Source organism: Silurus aristotelis, assembly GCF_946808225.1.
Source record: "Silurus aristotelis genome assembly, chromosome: 25".
NCBI classification, from domain to species: domain Eukaryota; kingdom Metazoa; phylum Chordata; class Actinopteri; order Siluriformes; family Siluridae; genus Silurus; species Silurus aristotelis.
The window spans coordinates 12,946,840-12,966,873 of record NC_139598.1 but is presented as its reverse complement, the minus strand read 5'-3'; the positions used below and the strand labels follow the sequence as shown (position 1 = coordinate 12,966,873).

Genomic DNA, 20,034 nt, shown 5'->3' with positions numbered 1-20,034 from the left:
ATATAGGTCTCAACAGTGTTGGACACTCAAATACCTCACAACGAATTTGAACACTCAAATGCACAAAGTTGGACACTCATATACATACATCTCAACACAGTTGGACACTTGATTACCTCACAACACAACTGGACAATTATTAGGTACACAATAATTTTTCTGTTTTTTTTATTTTACATCTTACACTAAAATAGAGTCCAAATCCTGCCAAAATCAAACAGACGAAGCTCAGATTATATGCTTACATTTGACTAAGGCAAAATGAATCTGTCCTAAAGGCAAGATTTCAGCAGGAAGTCATGTGACATGCTTTTCCCATTCATTTGGGTTTACAAGACTGTATATTTTTTTCAACAATTACCTCAGGGATGTTCTGTATGTATCATGGTCATAATCACAAGTGCTTTTTTTTACACAATAAAATAAATAATAATATACTAAGAAATATCAGTAAATAGGTTGTTATCAATGCATTATTTTCCCAGGAAACTTAGAAAATGAAAACAAATGTGGGAACATTTCAAACGATAGTAATAGCGTCGACTTCAGTGCAACTTACTCACCTGCACAACTTCATCGTCCTCCTCTAAGAGACCCTCCAACACGTCTGTGGCCATCTGCGGAGAGAAATCCCATTCGTCATCACAGAATAATCTCAGTCACATTAACATTAACATTATAACAACTCATGTAAGGTGACAGCTTTAAATACTCAATTCTGATTGGTCAAGCGGTGTATCGTTTTCTACAACTGCACAACTCCGGGAGCGATTCCAGCTAGCCAGGAAAGTCACATGGTTTATCAGTTTATAGTAAAAAGTTATCAACGTTTTTCAAGAAATGTTTAGTCAGCATTTTTAGAAGGCATCTCCAGTGACCTAACATTCAGAACTAAAAAAAAAAGGTCTGTACTTGGAAAACATTTATGGGATATTTGCAAAAACAATACGTGTTGTGATCTTGGGATTAACAATGTTTAAATTTAGAAATTAAGATAAAACAAATAAAGGGGAAAAAATTGCTTGGGCATACAACAGATTCCATAAACAACTGGTTATTGCTACAGGGAGGTGGAAGCTCAGTGGTTAAGGCTGTGGGTGACTGATCGAAATGTCAATGGTTTTAGCCCCGGCATCACCACCGCTGCCACCCTTGGGCCCTTGAGCAAGGCCCCTAACTCTGTGCTTCAGCGATGCTGTATCATGGCTGACCCTGTGCTCTGACCCCAGCTTCCTAACATCACTGAGGTATGCGGGGGAAAAAAATTCACCTTTACCTTTAATTAATCTGAAACAAAACTGAATATGAAGGTAAAATGAACAACGTTGATTTGTGGTCATTTACAGCTGATCTTTATCAGGAAAAAAAAAAAAAAGCACTAGTAAACTCTTTCCACTCTGCAGCCAACATGCATAGGCAGTTATTTATAATCATATATGACTAAACCCTATCTTCTGATGCTGATATTTTACACAAGCATTTAATATGATACGTTATATATTTTTTTTTTCTGTTGCCTCGAGCAGACATCTCTGGAACAAAAAAACGAGAAAAATCTTTGTAAGGCCAACCATCTTTACAAATCAGAATCAAATCCTCGAACCAGAAAGCAGGCTGAATTTAAAACAGTGTGCTGCCCGTTTAGTATTCGCTTTGCAACTCAATTTGGAGGCAAGCAGCCCTGAAGTTTTCACCGTCCTGGCTTTTAGATTCATGTTCAATGACGGTTCACAAATCCGTCTAAGCTAAAGATGTATTAGTCAATATATTAGCCAGGACTCTACCTGCTAAAGAATCAAGAACGTATGTGAAGCTGCTCTATTACATGCTTGGCTGTCTGGAGCTAATCCACTAGAAACCATATAGCCTGCTGATTATCGTAATGGAGAGGAAATTAAAGGATTAAAACTCTTATAAGGGTTTTTTTCATAATGAAAAAAGAACGGTAAAGAACTGGTCAGAACTGCAGCTGAAACAACTTCTGTGTCTGCATTAATCTAAGAATCTAAGCCATTGCTTTTCCTGTTTACACCTATGGGCATCTATTTGTTTGCCACCCTATTCTTTTTTCAATCACTTAACACTCACAACTGACTACTAAGTCTGGTTAAACAAGAAGGTATTACAGACCTCATTAAACTTATTTTTCAACTTCAGGATGACCAGTTTTGACCAGACACCCCTACCTAAACTGTCCAATTGTGCAGTATCTAATAAAACCAACTCCTTAAATCATGGCACTATGAGCAATATTTAAGTCCAATGGGGACTTTTAATTTTAGAGGAATAAAAACGCATGCTAGCATGCTAATGCCTCCTATTACTAATAGGCAGAGCACGTTATTCAAGATGGCAGCCATCTTTTGAAAGAAGGCATAAAACCACCGGATATCTACAGAAAACTTCATGCACAGTACGGAGATAAGACACTTGAATGGTGTAAACGTTTCAAAGATGGCCGTACGTCCATCAGTGCATATTCCGTTCAACGGATATCCGAAAATGGTTCAGGCGTACTGGCAAATCTTTCTGTCGGATCTTTCCAGGCATCAGTTAAACTCTGGGATACGTGTATAAATGTAGCAGGGGAGTATGCTGAAAAAAATGTTTTATTAAATGATAAATTCCACTCCCTCGTATATACAGTACCCTCCACTAATACTGGCACCTTCATTAAATGTGAGTAAAAATGGCTTTGAAAAGTTTTGTCTTTGTGCAAAATATATATGTCCCACAATTATTGGCACCTCTATGTGTTAATTGGAGTAAAATATATATGAAGCATCTTCCCATAAATTTTTTGATCGTTTTAGTACACCTTGGTTGTGATAGAAGAGTATCTGCAAGAATTAAAGGGAAAGTTTATAGGACGGTGGTGAGATCTGAGATGTTGTATGGTTTAGAGACAGTGGCATTGAGTAAAAGACAGGAGGTGGAGCTGGAGGTAACAGAGCTGAAGATGTTGAGGTTTTTTCGTTGGGAGTGATGAGGATGGACAGGATTAGAAACGGGTTTATTAGAGAGACAGCGCATGTAGGATGTTTTGGAGACAAGGTCAGGGAGGCGAGATTGAGATGGTTTAGACATGTGCAGAGGAGGGATGTTGAGTATATCGGTAGGAGAATGCTGAGGATGAAGCCACCAGGAAGGAGGAAAAGAGGAAGGCCAAGGAGGTGGTTTATGGATGTGGTGAAGGAAGACATGCAGGTAGTTGGGTTAAAAAAAGCAGAGGAAGGGGTGGGTATGGAGATGGATGATCCGCTGTGGCGACCCCTAATGGAAGAAGCCAAAAGAAGAAGAAGAAGCAGTACACCTGGTTGAATAGAAAAATATAAGTATAAGGTTATATCTTTTATATATATATCTTAGTTATTCATCAAAATGGACCACTGAAGAACTTCCATGAGCATACACCTGATGAGCTGAGGTAAATGCTTTTATAAGCTGCCGAATAATGAAGCCAAAGGAAGCCAAGGTAAACTCAATTTAGAAACCTGAACCACAGGTTGATGTAAAGAATATAGAGCCCAGAAAATCAACTTAAGTGCCCTTGCAAGGCATCCCTGAATAACTGCAATCTCTCCATGTATATACTAAGCTATCTTATGAACTAAGTACAGCCTTAGTTATTATATTTCCTATTAAAATTAGCAGCTTCCGGATGTCATTTTCTTTTTCTTCTTTAGACACAGCATACTTTTCATATGCACACGGGGTCGTTGGTTATAAGGGGAATTAGGGTAAAGTCTCACGGGCTGTTATTTAATTAAAATATTTTCATTCATATCGTGAATTAATTGCGATCCCCTAGAACTTGCAGCCAAAAATGAACAGTTCACGCAGTTCCTTCCTGTACGTTAATGCTGGTGTGAGGTCACCTCTACCGAATATCTACTTGACAGCAGCTGATTCACCGAAACGTGGAGGGAATGTCATTTTTTATACCATTGTGAAAAAAACTTTTACAATTTCAAAGACAGATGGAGAAAAGAGTGGGTAAGTGTGAATCAGTGAGGGATGCCGGAAAGAAGAACGAGAGCAGGGGACATCACTCAGTGGTTACCTAATTTAAAGTACTGACCAGCCAACTTACGATCCTGCAGGGCCATAAAATTTAGTCCGGGCTAAATAACAGCATATTTAATGTGACATTTCTGACAGATCCAATGTACCAAAACTGCACTATCAACCTCCCTGGTACGTGCTGGTTTAAGTCAATGTGTGTGTACGTGTGCAGGTGTGTAAGAACTTGTTCACAGCCATACGTGCAAGCTCATAACACAATGAATATTTTACATTACAACATTAATCAAAGACAACATGGCTACACGGCTGCCGCAAGAGAGCTCGGAAAATCTTCAATTAAATCTAGCCTTCGGAATTATAGCGACATAATAATTACTTTAGGGAATGATTTTTATTCACACACACTCTCGCAGGTCCCTGTGCTGTTACTCAAAAGATGTTGCTGATAAAAGCAGGAGAAAAAAAAAAAAATGTGCAAAGAGGCAGCAGGAAACTGATCATAAGAGACACCCAAATCGAATGTCTTAATCGGCTTTAAAAATGTATGTGGCTACAAATTTAACACTCAATTTCTTTCGGTATTGTCGGATTCGCGACTTCACATAATGAATTGCGAGTGTAGTCTCTGTGAGCCAGTAGAGATAAATATATTATATACTATTTATCTAAAATAAAGATTTAAGAGATGAGTTGCAAGGAGGTAGGTGGGGTTCCCAAATCTGAATGGTCACAACGTATTCTCAATTGTCTCCAATAGTATAATTTAATTGATATGTGTTTGCTGGGGATGTGTGATCTCCATAACTGAGGCTGATGCGATTTGCATCTCAATGCATAGCCAGCAATATAATACATCAATGACGCGTATGAAGCAGCTACCGATGCGATACGATTCACGATACAGTGATCCGATTTCAATTTTATTCCACACGATATGATTTAATGCAATACAATGCAAAAAAATATGATGCTTTGTGATTCAATATGGTACTGATAGTTCGCTTTTATTTCTTGGTTCAGACAGACAGCAAATCATAAATTTCCTTAAGACTTTTAACACATGGCCCTTTGACAAACAGGCCTGTTTAATACACAACAACAAAAAAAAAAAAAGAAAGAAATCCAGACCATATTTTTCTGTTGTGTCTACAGGAAGATGCAGCTCTACCTCTGCCATGTTAATCTATATTCTTTGTGACTCTCAGGACACGCCTCAGTAGTGTTGATACGTGATTCACGTAGCAGCAGCGGTGCTGGGAGAATGCGCTCGGGGAAAGGGTTAGCGAGGAGAAATCAATGTACATATAAAATTTGGTCACTTTAAATAAAGGTTATGGCATATTTACATTTACATTTGCGGCATTTAGCAGACTCCCTTATCCAGAGCAACGTACAAAAGTGCTTTGAGTCTCTAGTAATGAATACATTTACACTGGTACGCAAGATTACAAACTTAATATAAATATAACCCTAGAATTCTACGAAATGTAAAAAAATTTTTAGGAAAGTGCTAATTTAAGTATCTACTATTAATTATATATAAACAGTTTTTTACTGATGCAAATATGTTAAAAACGAAGCATCACGATGCAAGTGCTAACTTGTGTCTGACGCAAACTTTTTTAAAACAGCACATAGTTCACACAATTTTAAGCTGATGCATCGATGCAAATCAGTGAATCTTACCATCCCTAGTGTTTATACAGTATTATGTGCCTGTACTAACATTATCATTTCTACAATAACAGCTTATTCACAGGAACTTGTATTGTGGACATACACTGATCAGCAATAACATTAAAACCACTGACATGTAAAGTGAACAACATTGATTTTCTCAATAAAATTGCATCTGTCGAGAAGGGTGTAGATGAGGTAATAATCCAGACAAAATTGTTTGACAATTTCTCTCTTTTATTGGTTAACATTTCTGGTCGATGTGCCCAGACTTCAGAAAGCAGTTTCACTTACAACAAAATCTAGTCAAGTCAAGTTAAGTCAAGTCAAGTTTATTTGTATAGCGCTTTTCACAACAGACATTGTCTCAAAGCAGCTTTACACAAATCAACAGTTAAGGTGAATGGTGTGAATTTGTCCCTGATGAGCAGCCGTGGCGACTGTGGCAAGGAAAAACTCCCTTAGATGTTATGAGGAAGAAACCTTGAGAGGAATCGGACTCAAGTTTGACCATAAATCTTTCAACAATACAGAACACTGGAGAGTGAGAACCAACACGATTACTGGAGTATAAGATTATAAGTGATGTTCTTTCTGCAGTCTTATTCAGTCTATATGGTTAGTAGCTCCTAGTTTTATAAGCTTAGCATTTGTGATCATCACAGATCCAGCATCAGCTTCTCCATGCCAGAGCCTTTAAACACTCCAGGAGGTCCAATGTCAAACTCCACACATGTAGCGGGATCTAGCATTAATTGTGAAATCTCAAAGAGAAAACAAATCTTCATCTGATGGCCTTCTCCTTAGAGTTCTTGCTGCTACAATGATTTTTTTATTCCTGCAAAGCTTTCTGCATGATGATCTATGATTTCATGGTTGCTTGCAAGCGCCCCTCACCGGGGCTCCAATTCGTTGTATTCGAAAAGTCAAAAAGGGCTCGATTTCTTCATTTTATTCATCTATCTCGATTAACTAGGTTGATAAAGATATATTATTCAGAAGGAGATCAGTCACTCAAATTCGACTCAACTCAAAGCTGATTTGTTGGAAACAAGAAATTTGAATAAGCATAAAAATCGTAGTGATTTTGAATAGAACGAAATCGTGACGGCTAGAGGACTGGGTCTAAAAAAGAGGGCGAATTGAACTTGAGCGAAGTGAAGACTAACCATTTGTGTGAGAACTTTTCTGTTGATTGTTACAAGTTGCTGGCTCTGCATACAGCCATTCCTGGTAATAATGTATCTAAAGATTCTTGTTCAAGAACTTCATATTAATTTCTCTTAGTTTGCTAAAAGCCTGTGTGATCTCAGGTCTGTACTGCTAACAGGATGCTCACAGAATTGATCAATAATATTGTTGTAGAACTTTAATCAAGTGTGCAGATCTGGAATGTATGATTTTAATCCCAGTTCCTGGAACCTAGCATCAGTGTGTAGGAATAGTTTTGTGGGTACGCTTTTCTACGCATCAAATAGAATTTAACATTGAGGGTGTGCATATATTTCAATATGCTTATGACCATGAGTATAGTAAAAACAAAAACAGTGCAAAAAGTGCCATTGCAGGAAACTGACAATGCATACTAATTATCATCTCAGAATAATTAAGTAATTACTGTTTTTAGTGCTCATAATGTAAAATGCAGAAAAAATGTGTATACAAGAAAGATTGAATTTCTTGTGATGGCTTGTTTGAGAATTTAAATTATGCAGCTTTGTTTTTTTTTTTTTAGGACCAACCAAAACCATATGCTGAGAACTGTAATGAATGGACATTCGTTCCCGCCAAGATGAGGATGGGATCGCTTTTCAGTCGGTTTCCTCACAAGGTTTTTCCCCTCACGTCTCGGGGAGCTTTTCCTTGCAACGGTTGCCACTGGCTCGCTTATTTGGGACAAATGTACAATTATAAGGACCAAATGTATACATTCTTTTCTAAATCTCTTGAGACAATGTCCATTGTTAAAAGCGTGATACGAATAAAAATTTATTGAATTGAACATGCTGAGAAGTGGGTAATCAGTCAATTTTGTTTGTCCAGTTCATTTTTACTTGATTTCTATTTATAGGCATTCCAAAGAGAAATTACAATTAAAATAAAGACTTATCTTCAGACTGCATTTCTGCATTTTATTAAGCAGTCTGCTCATGCTAGGTTGGAGCCCCTCTGATTCATTTGTGTGCTGGTAACAACAGCTGCTGATGCTAGTGTTTTATGGTGAGACAATATTTTAAAGGATCTTAAATGGAGAGGTTCGGAAAAAACTCATAAGCTAAGAAAGGTGAGGGAATACAGGAGAATACAGCGAGGTTATATTCTAAACTGCACACTTATCAAGACAGTCAAAGACATTGGCGGATTATGTTTATTGCCTGATCCCCTGATACCAGTCCAGTCAATGTACAGATAAATGACCTTGGGATCTACTTTGGAATCATCACCCTGACCAACAGCATTGGGAGATGCATTCACAATTAATATTAATATTGTTCATTGAGGTCCCCTGGTGGTCTAGTGGTTCGGATGCGGCGCTCTCACCGCTACGGCCCGGGTTCGATCCCCGGTCAGGGAACCAACCCCAGCCACTCTTCGTGCCGGTCCCAAGCCCGGATAAATGGGGAGGGTTGCGTTAGAAAGGGCATCCAGCGTAAAAACGTGCCAAATCAAACATGCGGATGATCTGCTGTGGCGACCCCTGATGGGAGAAGCCGAAAGAAAGTTTATTCATCTGTGATTATTTCTATCTATCATATATCATAGCCTTACCAACCGGGACATATGTAAATATATAATGACAATGACAACGGTTTAATCTGATCTGATCTAATGCTTTGATTGCATACGAATAGATTTTTGTATCTGCACCAAAAACTTTCTTTCGGCTTCTCCCATCAGGGGTCGCCACAGCGGATCATCTGTATTCGTGATCAGCATGTTCGATTTGGCACGTTTTTACGCTGGATGCCCTTTCCAACACAACCCTCCCACTAAGAGTGCACTGGCTTGTGCAACCCTAATGGCCGAATCCTAACCACTAGACCACCAGGGAACATTTTTGGATCTACACTATACGTGCAAATGTTGGGGACACCTGACCACAATATCCGTATGTTATTCTTGAACATCTAATACCAATTTTAGTCCGCATTTGCCTTTATAATAACCGCCACTCTTCTGGAAAGATGAATTACCTGTATTCCTGTCACTCACACTGCTAAACATTACATTTCTAAAACCAGCAGTGGCAAGAAAGCATGCCGAGTATAATTTGGAAAATAGGATGAACACACTTTCTTCACAGCATTCTTTTTAGATTATTTCTCCCTGAAAAATGGCTTTTATATAAATCATTTTGTTTTGCTCTACTTCATGCAACAGTATCTTTATTTCATTGTCGATGATGCACATGTTTAAGACCTTCTTGGAACCGAGCAGCATCATATTTATGCTGTTAACCATATATGGTGATCTAAAGCTGTTTCTTTATGCAAATGAGCATGGCAATGCACACGTTTGTTTGTTTGTTTGTTTGTTTGTTTGTTTGTTTATTAAGCTTCAAAGTCATGTTAGCTTTAAAGCTATAAACATGACAAGACATGAGTAATCATCAAATCCATTACATTTAAATTACAATATAAGAAATTCCAACTTCATATGAGACAAAAAACTTAAACCACATTCAGGTGATACATTATGAAAGATCCCTCGTAAACATGTTTCTGAGTAAAATCGTTTCCTGGCAGTATCGTAAAAGTTACAGTGCAACAAGATGTGTTTAATTGTCAAGGAAACTTAACATGAGAGACATAATCGAGGAGCTTCAGCCATCAGTAGAAACCAAGTTGGCACCTTGATTTGAAACTATAACAAACATTAGTACTAAGGCTAATTTCATACAATTTACTGTTTTTGTGCAGGTCCTATTCCTTCTGCTATTTGTTTGTGATGTATTGGTTAATAAACCTTAAGGTCTGAGGTCAAAAGGTAATATTTCACAGTTAGGCCATGCACAAGTACATGAGAATGTATGGGATTAACAACCAGTAACAGAACTCAAACACACTCAATACATACACATCCATGTCTACTGCACCACCCATATTATTTTATAATCACACTATAACTGTTTACGTGCTGTTTCTCTCGATTGCTGCTCTTGCTGTTTTGCACAATATTGTGTGTAGCTTTACATATTACATCATATACAGTATACAGTAGGTGCACCGGTCAGCGCTATTATGTGATTTGTGTATCTGTCCCGCACTTTCTTGTATTGTCTGTTGCACTGTTTGCACACGATGCACTTTACGTGGCTCGGACAACGTACTTTAGTTCTTAGCTCTGTGTTGTGTATGTAGTTCTATATTGTGTGATGAAGCTCTATGTTGTTTTAGGTAGCAATAGGGTTCTGGAGAAACGTCGTCTCTTTTCAACTGTCAAGTGAAGTTTATTTCTATAGCGCTTTTCACAACAGATTTTGTCTCAAAGCAGCTTTACAGAATTTAACAGTTAAGGTGAACGATGTGTACTTATCCCTGATGAGCAGCCATGGTGACTGTGGCGAGAAAAAACTCCCGTAAATGTTATAAGAAAAAAGCATTGATGGCAACCAGACTCAAAAGGGGAACCCATCCTCATTTGGGTGATATCAAGAGTGTGATTATAGTCTTTAAACAATACAGAACACTGGAGAGAGAGAACTAAGATGAGCACTGGAATGTAAGATTATAAGTAATGTCCTTTCTACAGTCTTTTACAGTCATTTGAGATTATGGAACCAAAAGCTACTGAGCAACTCATAAAATAGCTCAACATTTGCGATCATTGTAGATCCAACACCAGCTTCTTCATGCCAGAGCCAAACACTCAAAGAGGTCCAATGTCTAAACTCCACATGAAGTGGAATCCAAATGGCGCTGATGCATCTCTAGACGTTTCGGGATGTTTGCTGTTGGGCTATATAAGCTTGAAATGACAATAAAAGCTTTTTGACGACTTCTCAATTGCCACTAATTTTGATGTGCATTTCATGTGCACTAACAGAACTTTTTAGACACTAATATTACTCTCTTTACACGTGTTGATAAATGAGACTGTCCTGTGTTTAGCCTCTCAACTAATTTATGCCAGGTCTGCAGACACATGGTGCACTCTGCAATTTTTCTTTAACACGTTCTTATAAACGGCGGTAAAAAAAAAAAAAATAAAAAAAGATCCATCAATGAAAGCCGCTACAGCTAAAAGCAAATTCGCTTGCTCTTACAAAGACTGCCGAAGTGCAACAGAAGCGAAACATGAAAGAGCAGCTCAGTGAATAAACTAGCCAATGTCTATTTATATTCTCTCCATTTTTCATTTAGATGTGGTAACCGTCCAAAGGAAATCGTTGTGGGATTTTGTCACCGTTTTAATGAAGAAAAAAATCCTTTATTTTAACTGGCCCACGTTTGTCTATTTCACAATGGTATCGGTCAAGTCAACATTTCTGTCCAATGTGCCCAGACATCAAAAAGAAGTTTCACTTACAATGTAATCTAGCTTTAATTGTGAAATCTCAGAGGAAACATTAGGACAAAAACAAATCGATCTTCTTCATCTGAGCTCTTTCTTCTTAGATTGTTGACCCTGATACCGTTCCACAGCCACTGTATGGATGAATGACCTTTAAAGCACCGTATGACTGTACACACTGTCTAATAGCATTAGGAGTTAAGTTATAGTTTCACCACTGCCCAAGTATATAAAATTTGTATGTGCGGTTTTTAACATCCATTTCTATAATAACCCACCAGTTGCTGTTTTAATAAACTTCACTCTTTTTGTTGTCAAGGTTTGTGTCAATCTATCAACAAGGGTGTTTGTTCAGTCAAGTACTAATGTAGGATGAATAAATCTGGGGTACAGTCAGCGCTACAATTCATCCCAAAGGTGTTCAAGGGTCGAGGTCAGAGCTCTACAGAAGGCCAATCAAAATCATCCACCACAACCGATGTAAACCATATCCTCATAAAGCTGGCTTTGTGCACAGGGACATTCTCATGCTGGAACGAGTTTGGGTCTCCTGGATTAAGTGAAGGGAAAATGTTATGCTAGCGCATCCAGAGACATTCTATATAATTGTGTGCCTCCAACTCTGTGGTAAAAATTTAAAAAAGAACAATATATGGCTGTGTGCCAATACTTTTGTCAATATATTGTATAGCATAAAGTGAATAAATATAAAATATTGATCACGTGACCAAGTAATTTAACAGAAATTATCTTTTTAGCTAAAAATACATTCCTGGTTATAGTTAAAGCAAGATTTTGGGACAAATTTTAATAAATTATTACAAAAATCTCTCTCTTTATGGACACTAATTAAAGTTCCTAAAAGGCACTAATGCAGTGGTGTCTCATCTGGAAAATTAGGTTTCAGGAATTTTATGCCTTCCTGCTCAAAGGCAGAAATTTGATAGAATATGTCTATAGTCTAGTAAGTATAGACTATGTTAGATCTACAGGAGCTTCAGGGATATTTTTATCTGCCACATTCATCTCTGCCCTTGGTAGTTCCATCTTAACTGGTGTTAAAGCTAAGAAGTCGGGGTCTGTGCAGCTCCATCTGCAACAGGTATTGGTCTAAAGGAACTTAATCAAGAAAAAACTGGTATCAGGGCATAAAAACGTATGCAGTTAATTTAGGAACACCCCACGGAGGCTGTCTGATTACCCTTGACAGTGCAAAAATATCAAATTCACAGATGACTCCACAGTGCTCAGGCTCAAACCCAATATGCTGAGCCTTGCCTAGAGAAAGTAGATTCTTGGCTTAAACAACAACCTAGCTCTGAATGTCAGCAACACCAAATGGCTAATTAAAAAAAACAAGCATTAGCGAACCAAAGCAGACAAATTGGTAAAAGACTGGGACTAAAGTAGGGGTATTTATACACGCATGAAAACGAGTCTCAGCTAAAACGATCAGCGTTCGTCTTGGCTGGAACCGAAAATTCACAGACGGCATTACCCGGGAAAATCCCCCTAATCCTGATAAGTTAACTTTACAGCAGAGCAGTGATTTTTGTTGTACTTACTTAAATACTTCAGTTGTAAATAATAAATACCCTGTCCTTTAATATATTGTTTCAATTTATCTGTATACTATTGACATTGTAAAAAGGAGCAAGCGCGGAACTCGCGAGGGTTACGTTCCAAGACCTCCAGCGAGTTCCGGAAATCTGCGAATTGTGGACGCACCCCCGCAGTCCCTATGGTACCTTAGTGAATTCATCTAGACATTGTCACTTTATTTCAATAATTAGAATGTAATAATAAAATAATAATAATAAATAATGAAATTAAAAATTTTATGAATTTGTTAGTGAAAATATAGTTTAAAATGTTATTCCTAACGTTTCTGAACATTCGGTCCCGCAAATTTTAAGATTCCGGCAACTTGCTTTTAGTTAGGTTCCAAATGAGAACCCGCAAATTTTCTGAGCCGTGAGTTCGAACTGTAAATTATCGAGGGTTGACTGTATAAGAAATTTACAAACACATTTTTTTATTATTTATTATCATCTGATTATCAGCGAAATCCCAGAAAACAGAGATATATCTTCTTGTCCAATATCGCATACCCTTCCTCACGCATTACTGTTAGCTTTACAATTCGCCTATAAAATCAGCAGTAGCGTTAGATCAACTGTCCACGATTCTATCAGACCCTCAAAAAAAAATGTGTTGAGACCAAAGGGCTATGAGAACTGCTTAAAAAATCACCAGCACCCGTAAAAAAATACAAACATGAGAGCCCAGACTATAATCATGGACTCCTCTAATGCAGCAACCCCCCCCCCCCACCCCCACCATCCCATTTTAGAAACAGCTACTTTCCCCTTAGGCAATAATGATTCTCAACAGCAGCTTTAACAGACGCTGGCTTTTCCCTACCTTGTTAGACTAATCCACTCAATTGCAATAAACCCCTCATCTTACATATCTCACCTTATTATCAAAAGGAAACCGAATCAACATACAACATGCAAATGACTGCTGATGTGGCATCATCGTACCCGACAAGAAAAAAACAAATACCCTGCTGTTTTTCCATTGCCTTAAACTAGTTAACAACTCCCCACAGTGTCGAGTAGTGAATGCATTTGCTACTTAATAAAGAATGATACCATATGGTATTAATGTTGCATTGCTGAAATAAAACCAGTTCTTGGTAATGGCCTCGAACCGTGCTTCAAAAATGGATACTGTACAGCTCTTATACCTACAGATATTATTAAACCCCTCATTAGGGCTAAAAGTTCTATGTTCCTCCACCTCTCTACCATAATCTAATTGCTGCACAATGCTTCTTTTCCACCCGAGTTTAATTAAGACCTACTCGTCAAGAAGTCACGCGGGCCAGCAAAGTCGTTGGCATAGAAACCACGTCGGTACAGAGGCCACCCAAAGTGAAAAATACTTGATGTCTGGCATGACTATGTGGTTTTCAGCTGATACCAAAGTTGCTGAGAGCTGCTGCACAGCATACTAACATTTTGAGCAGTTATCTTATTAGAATTATGCTCCACTGGTGAGATCACAAATGTAACATATTCTATATGGATACCTGACCATATGTGCATGTTGTACATCCAAATTCAGAATTTAAACCCCCTTTTGCTGCACTGACAAAAAGGGGACACTTTTATTGAAAACCTTTTTACTACATTTTGAAACATGGCTTTCGAGATTTGCCCATTCAGCCACAAGGGCAGTAAGGAGGTCAGAAACAATTGTCAAGCATCTTGTCTGGTGTGCTTTCAGTGTTTCAGTTCATTCCAAGCAATTTCCTTGAGGTTGAGGTCAGGGCTCTGTGCAAGATAACTTCTTCCTTAGCAGTCTATCAACTGCGCTCTTCTTTATCAACTTTGCATCTTTATTCATTTCTGCTGGAACGGGTAGGAACATGGCCCACTTCGTTCGGAAACCTTAATACTTCAGCATATTAGGCCATTCTAGACAACTACATAGTGACAGTGTAAAGATAACATAGATATGCAGGAGTGTAATGATCAGGTGTCCAGATACTTTTGGTCATAAAGTGGACATTTGCACAACCACAAATTTTTACTCTGAGATTAAAAACTAAAATACAACTTGAGCTTCTGGACCTGCATAGTTTCACCATTTCTTACAATTTTTTGACATATCTGTCTAAGAGGATGTTTTGGCTCTGGCTGTTTTGAGACATCTTTCTTGGCTGAAAAATCCAGCTCAGTCTAACCACCTGCTGCCAGCTGCCAGAGCACATGCCACACTCGTGAAGCTAGTAGACAGTATTTGACAGCTACTAAGTTATTTACCATCTTTCTGATTACTTGGCAATAGATGACTGAAAACTTCTAATCACTAACGGTCATGATACTTTATTTTAAAACAACATTTCCATAAAGCTGCATTAGTAACCATTATTTGAAAAAATATTTTTTATCTAAAAGCTCGAGAGATTTTTTGGTGCACAAAATAATTCATTTACTCATTTTGCATACTGAGGCTACAGTTTTTGGTCTGAAATGCTAAAATCTCCTCTGATGTCTAAATTTAAAATGGCAAAATATTACAGGGAGCTAAAGTACATACCAGTATATCCTGCTTTCTTTTAACATTTGTTTTATTTTATACTTTATTTTTAATGTGATACACATTATAAATCAACAATTACATGGAGTGAAAGATCTAATCTGACTAGTGGGTGCATGAGGCCTTGTAATGAAACAATTAGGCTAGGGTTGCCAAAAACAGCACAAGGTAAACCAGTCTATTACGATGCCTCAGGATCATAGGTTACATTTAATCGCCTATTACGCCTACAACACCTTAAAAATGATCAGCTGTAATAAATAGATTAGCACCACCCAGATGAGGATGAGATTCCTTTTTGAGTCTGGCTCCTCTCAAGATGTCTTCTTCAGTTTTTGCCACAGTCACCACTGGTTAATTACCGACAAACTTTTACAATTAAATTATAGGAACAATTACAATACAATTATAAGGAACAAACCTTTACATTCTTTAATCACCATTATATCTGTGTAAAGCTGCTTTGAGACAATGTACATTGTTAAAAGCGCTACACAAATAAAAATGAATTGGACCTAGTACTGGCCCAGTGGGGGTCCCAGATAGCAATAACAGTTTGCTGATTGATCCAGATTTCTTTTTACATTATTTACAAATGTTTAATTTACAAAGGTTTAAATGTGTCTTAATGTCTATTATCACTTTATTAAAGATTTAACACTAAGCTCTACCAACAACTGCATATTTCTTTCAAATTAAAAACTGGCACATATTAATATCGACTTCATGTCACAAATTAAAAATGGCATCTTGTTTCAGAGCCTCTTATTAGTAGATTAGCGATTTGCATATCTGCAGGCTGACATTTAAGCAGGCCGATACAAATGCCAATTATATTAGCCTTGTGCTAAGAGAAAGTGATGGCCGGAGGAATAGAGGCTCATTTGGGGCTTTCGCTCATCTCGGAGCCGATCAGTGGCACAAATAATGGATAGTAAATCCACCCTCACATTACATGCATTCCTTATGCGGTTTCATACAAAGCATATTTCCCTGAGCTCTACGTCACCCCAGGTGACATGCGACTTGGTAACACTGTTGGTCTGTTCCACAAATAACAGTTTAAGGTTAATTAATGCCACAGTGAAAAGGAAAAGACAGAGAGAGAAAGAGAGTTGTAGGGGGAAAAAAATCATCAGGGAGTCTGTCATTATAATTATATAATACAGCTCTCTCTATAGCATTTCAGGTGCCAGACTTTAAATTGAATCATTTTCCTTATTTTGGTCTGAGAAATATCTCTAGCTGTACAGCATAAACATGATCTATGAAAGTTTTTCTACAATGGCATCCTAACCCAATAAAATATGGCTTAATATAATAAGATTGGGATTATAATAAGATTCATAAGTATCTAAGGAAATGCCACTCAACTGAATTATAATTAATATAGAGGGTTGGTGAAAAGTAACTAGGCATTAAAAATGAGCAATTAAGTCCATATTTCAACGTAGATTCAATTAAAAAGTTAACGTAGGCATCAACCAGTTTCCTCAAATGGCAGGAATAGACAGCACAGTCAGTCTTCTGAAAGAAGTCCTTTGGGATATTGCTGAGAACCTCCTGAATCCGTGCCTTCAAGTCCTCAAATGTGCAAGGCTTTGTCCTGTACACCTTCTCCTTTGTGTAGCCCCACAGGAAAACAAATCACATGGAGTGAGACCTGGGCTTCTTGGAGGCCATTCATGATGTCCCCGTCGTCCCAGCCAACGTCCCGGAAAATGCTGGTCTAACCATGTTTGTACAGTAAAAGCAAAATGGGGTGGTGCAACCTCCTGCATTAAAATAAGGTCCCCCAAGTTCTATAGCCATTCAATATAGCTTAGCTACTTTTCACCCACCCTGGATAGTATCATACAATGCATGAATTCTCTCCTCAGCAAAGCTCAAAAGGGCTTTATCTTCATCTCATCAGCAGTGATAAGCACTCTAATGCTGTCTCTCCTTTTACTGAGATAAATATGCACTTCACTTTGGATGAGTTGTAATTCTTACAATATAATACGATTAACATTTAATGCTATCCATAATAAACATACTTGTGAGAGAAATAAAGCCTTAGGAACGATTCTACTTGCCCAGTTTCCTTTCAGATTTCCTGAACACATTGTCCCGATCACCTTTTGTACATATTGTGTCTGGGGAATTCAACATATCAAATGTATTAATACAGCCTTAATACAGAGTTTAAGTGGTTTACCCAAATAAAGACTGTCACAAAAACATGGCCAACAGGATAAATTCATTAATTAAGAGAAAATTGTAATATAAATTGACTGTAAGGTCTGTAACATGGTGGTGGCAGTGTGATGGTCTGAGGTTGCTTTGCAGCTTCAGGAACTAGACGACTTGCTATAATTGATAGAACCATGAATTCTGCACTCTACAAGAAAATCCTGAAGGAGAATGTCCAGCCATCAGTTCATAACATCAAGCTCAAGCTCACTTCGGTTATTCAGCAGGACTATGATCTGAAACACACCAGCAAGTCCACCTCTAAACGACTCAAAAATCTTTTTTATTTTGGATTAGCCTGGTCAATGTCCAGACTGAAATCCAATTCAGATGCTGTGCCATGACCTTAAACAGACTGCCCATGATCAAAAACCCTCCAATATGGCCGAATTAAAACAATTCTGCAAAGAAGAGTGGGCCAAAATTCCTCCGATCTGAAAGACTCATTGGCAATTATCACAAATGTTTGATAGTAGTTGTTGCTGCCAAGGGTGGCACAAAGAGTTATTAGGTTTAGGGGATAATTACTTTTTTTCAACATAGAGCCAGGGAGGTCTGAAAAGCTTTTTTACGCTTAATAAAATAAAATCATCATTTAAAAACTGCATTTTGTATTTACACAAGTTATCTTTGTGTAATATAAAAATGTGCTTAATGATCTGAATCATTTAAGTGTGGTATATTTAAGGAAACATATTTTGGGACAACCCGAAACCAAAGTGCTGGGACGGGTCCCCCTCGATTAAGTATTTGGAAAAAGGTCCCTCAAACCTGAATATTTGGGACATGTCCCACTAATTTGAGTGTTGGGACACATCCTCCAGGTCAAATTGTTAGGACACATCCCTCAGATGTGACTATTTGCTGCAGGTTTCCCAGAGATAAGTATTTGGAGCAGGTCCCCCCAACACATCCCACAGACCCAAGCATTAAGACAAGTCAACCTGACCCAAGTGTTGGGAAAGTCAGATCATAGTGTTGGGACAGGTTCTCCAGACTAATGATTCAAGATAGGCTCTCCAAACTTAGTTCCAGAACAGGTTCTCCAAACCAAGTTTTGGGACAGGTTTTCAGAAAAACTCGTAACTTAAGGTTTGGGACAGGTCCTCATGACCCGAGTATTAAAACATGTCCTACAGAACAGATTGATTGAACAGTTTATACAGAGCATAGGGATACCTACTGGATGGACTGCATAACTAGTCAAAACCCTTAGAGCAGAAACTAGATCACTAATACATTCTCTAGTCCTACAATTTGTGTACCATGTGTACCATTCTACAAATCCTTCCTTTAGATCGCGGACTTCACATTTTAATATTGTACAAATGATGTGAAATGGAAATGGCTGTGTTCTGCTGTGCGCTGCTCTGAAAGGGATGTGCAGAATGTTAGTTCGCAAAAAGGTGAAACCCCAGATGGAAAACGGTTAACACACTCCAGAGGGAGTGTAAATTTCCACCGTCGCATTTTGTGATGCTGCTCACACATGTTGCACACTTTAGACTAATTGAAAATTGATCCGCTTAGCTTGATGTCTATTCTCTTATCTGCATGCCCTCTGCTCTCCGGCTTTCTTAACTTGACGCTTTCTTAAAATGCTGCTCGAGGCTCATGCTTCAACAAAGGAAATGTAGATGGATTAGCTTAGATCAAAGGTGGCAAAGACGAGATCACACACACACACACACACACACACACACACACACTCGAGCGTGCATGCACACAGTGCTGATTAGGATGGGCTAGATAGTGATAAATGCACATCGCTGCTTTACCTGTGGCAGAAAGATCAGCAGAAAATGATGCATAAACAAACAAGAACACATTAGCCCCTTTTCGCATAAAAAGTAGGTCAAGCTAGGTATACAATGAAACGTCCTTTATCCAGTTTGTTTACTCAAAGCAAACACACAAATAACAAACAAATCAATTAACATTCCATTTAAACAATGTGCAAGAGAACACCTTTTTAAAAAAAGACCTGCTAAAAATTACTCAACATTATTGAATTACAACCTGAGTTCTGGAAACGTTGGGACGTTTTTTAAATTTGAATAAATTGAAAAACTAAATGACTTTTAAATCACATGAGCCAATATTTTATTCGCAATAGAACATAGAGAACATAACAAATGTATAAACTTAGAAATTGAGCTCATTTAAAATTTTAAAACTGCTGAAGCCTTTGGCGTATTTTTCACTTAATAATGCGCCAAATGTTCTCTATAGGTGAAAGATCTGGACTGCAGGCAGGCCAATTTAGCAAATGGACTCTGCTACTACAAAACCATGCTGTTGTAATAGCTGCAGTATGTGGTTTTGCATTGTCCTGCTGAAATACACAATTTCCCTGAAATAGACGTCGTCTGAAAGGTATATAGAGGTTTTAGAGCAACATGTGCTCCTGTTGCTCTAAAACCTTTATATACACCTTTTAGCATTCATAATGCATTCAAAACATGCAAGCTA

At 38.0% G+C, this 20,034-nt stretch overlaps 1 protein-coding gene across 1 annotated transcript in view; it reads right to left on the bottom strand.

The window, feature by feature from the left end:
* LOC310719836 (uncharacterized protein) overlaps positions 1–20,034 on the bottom strand; it is an 81,015-nt gene that overhangs the window by 15,099 nt on the left and 45,882 nt on the right. Inside the window, exon 9 of the mRNA XM_083529996.1 lies at positions 564–617. Within this exon, the coding sequence (XP_083386122.1) occupies positions 564–617 (54 nt within the window). The remainder of the gene's footprint in view (positions 1–563; positions 618–20,034) is intronic.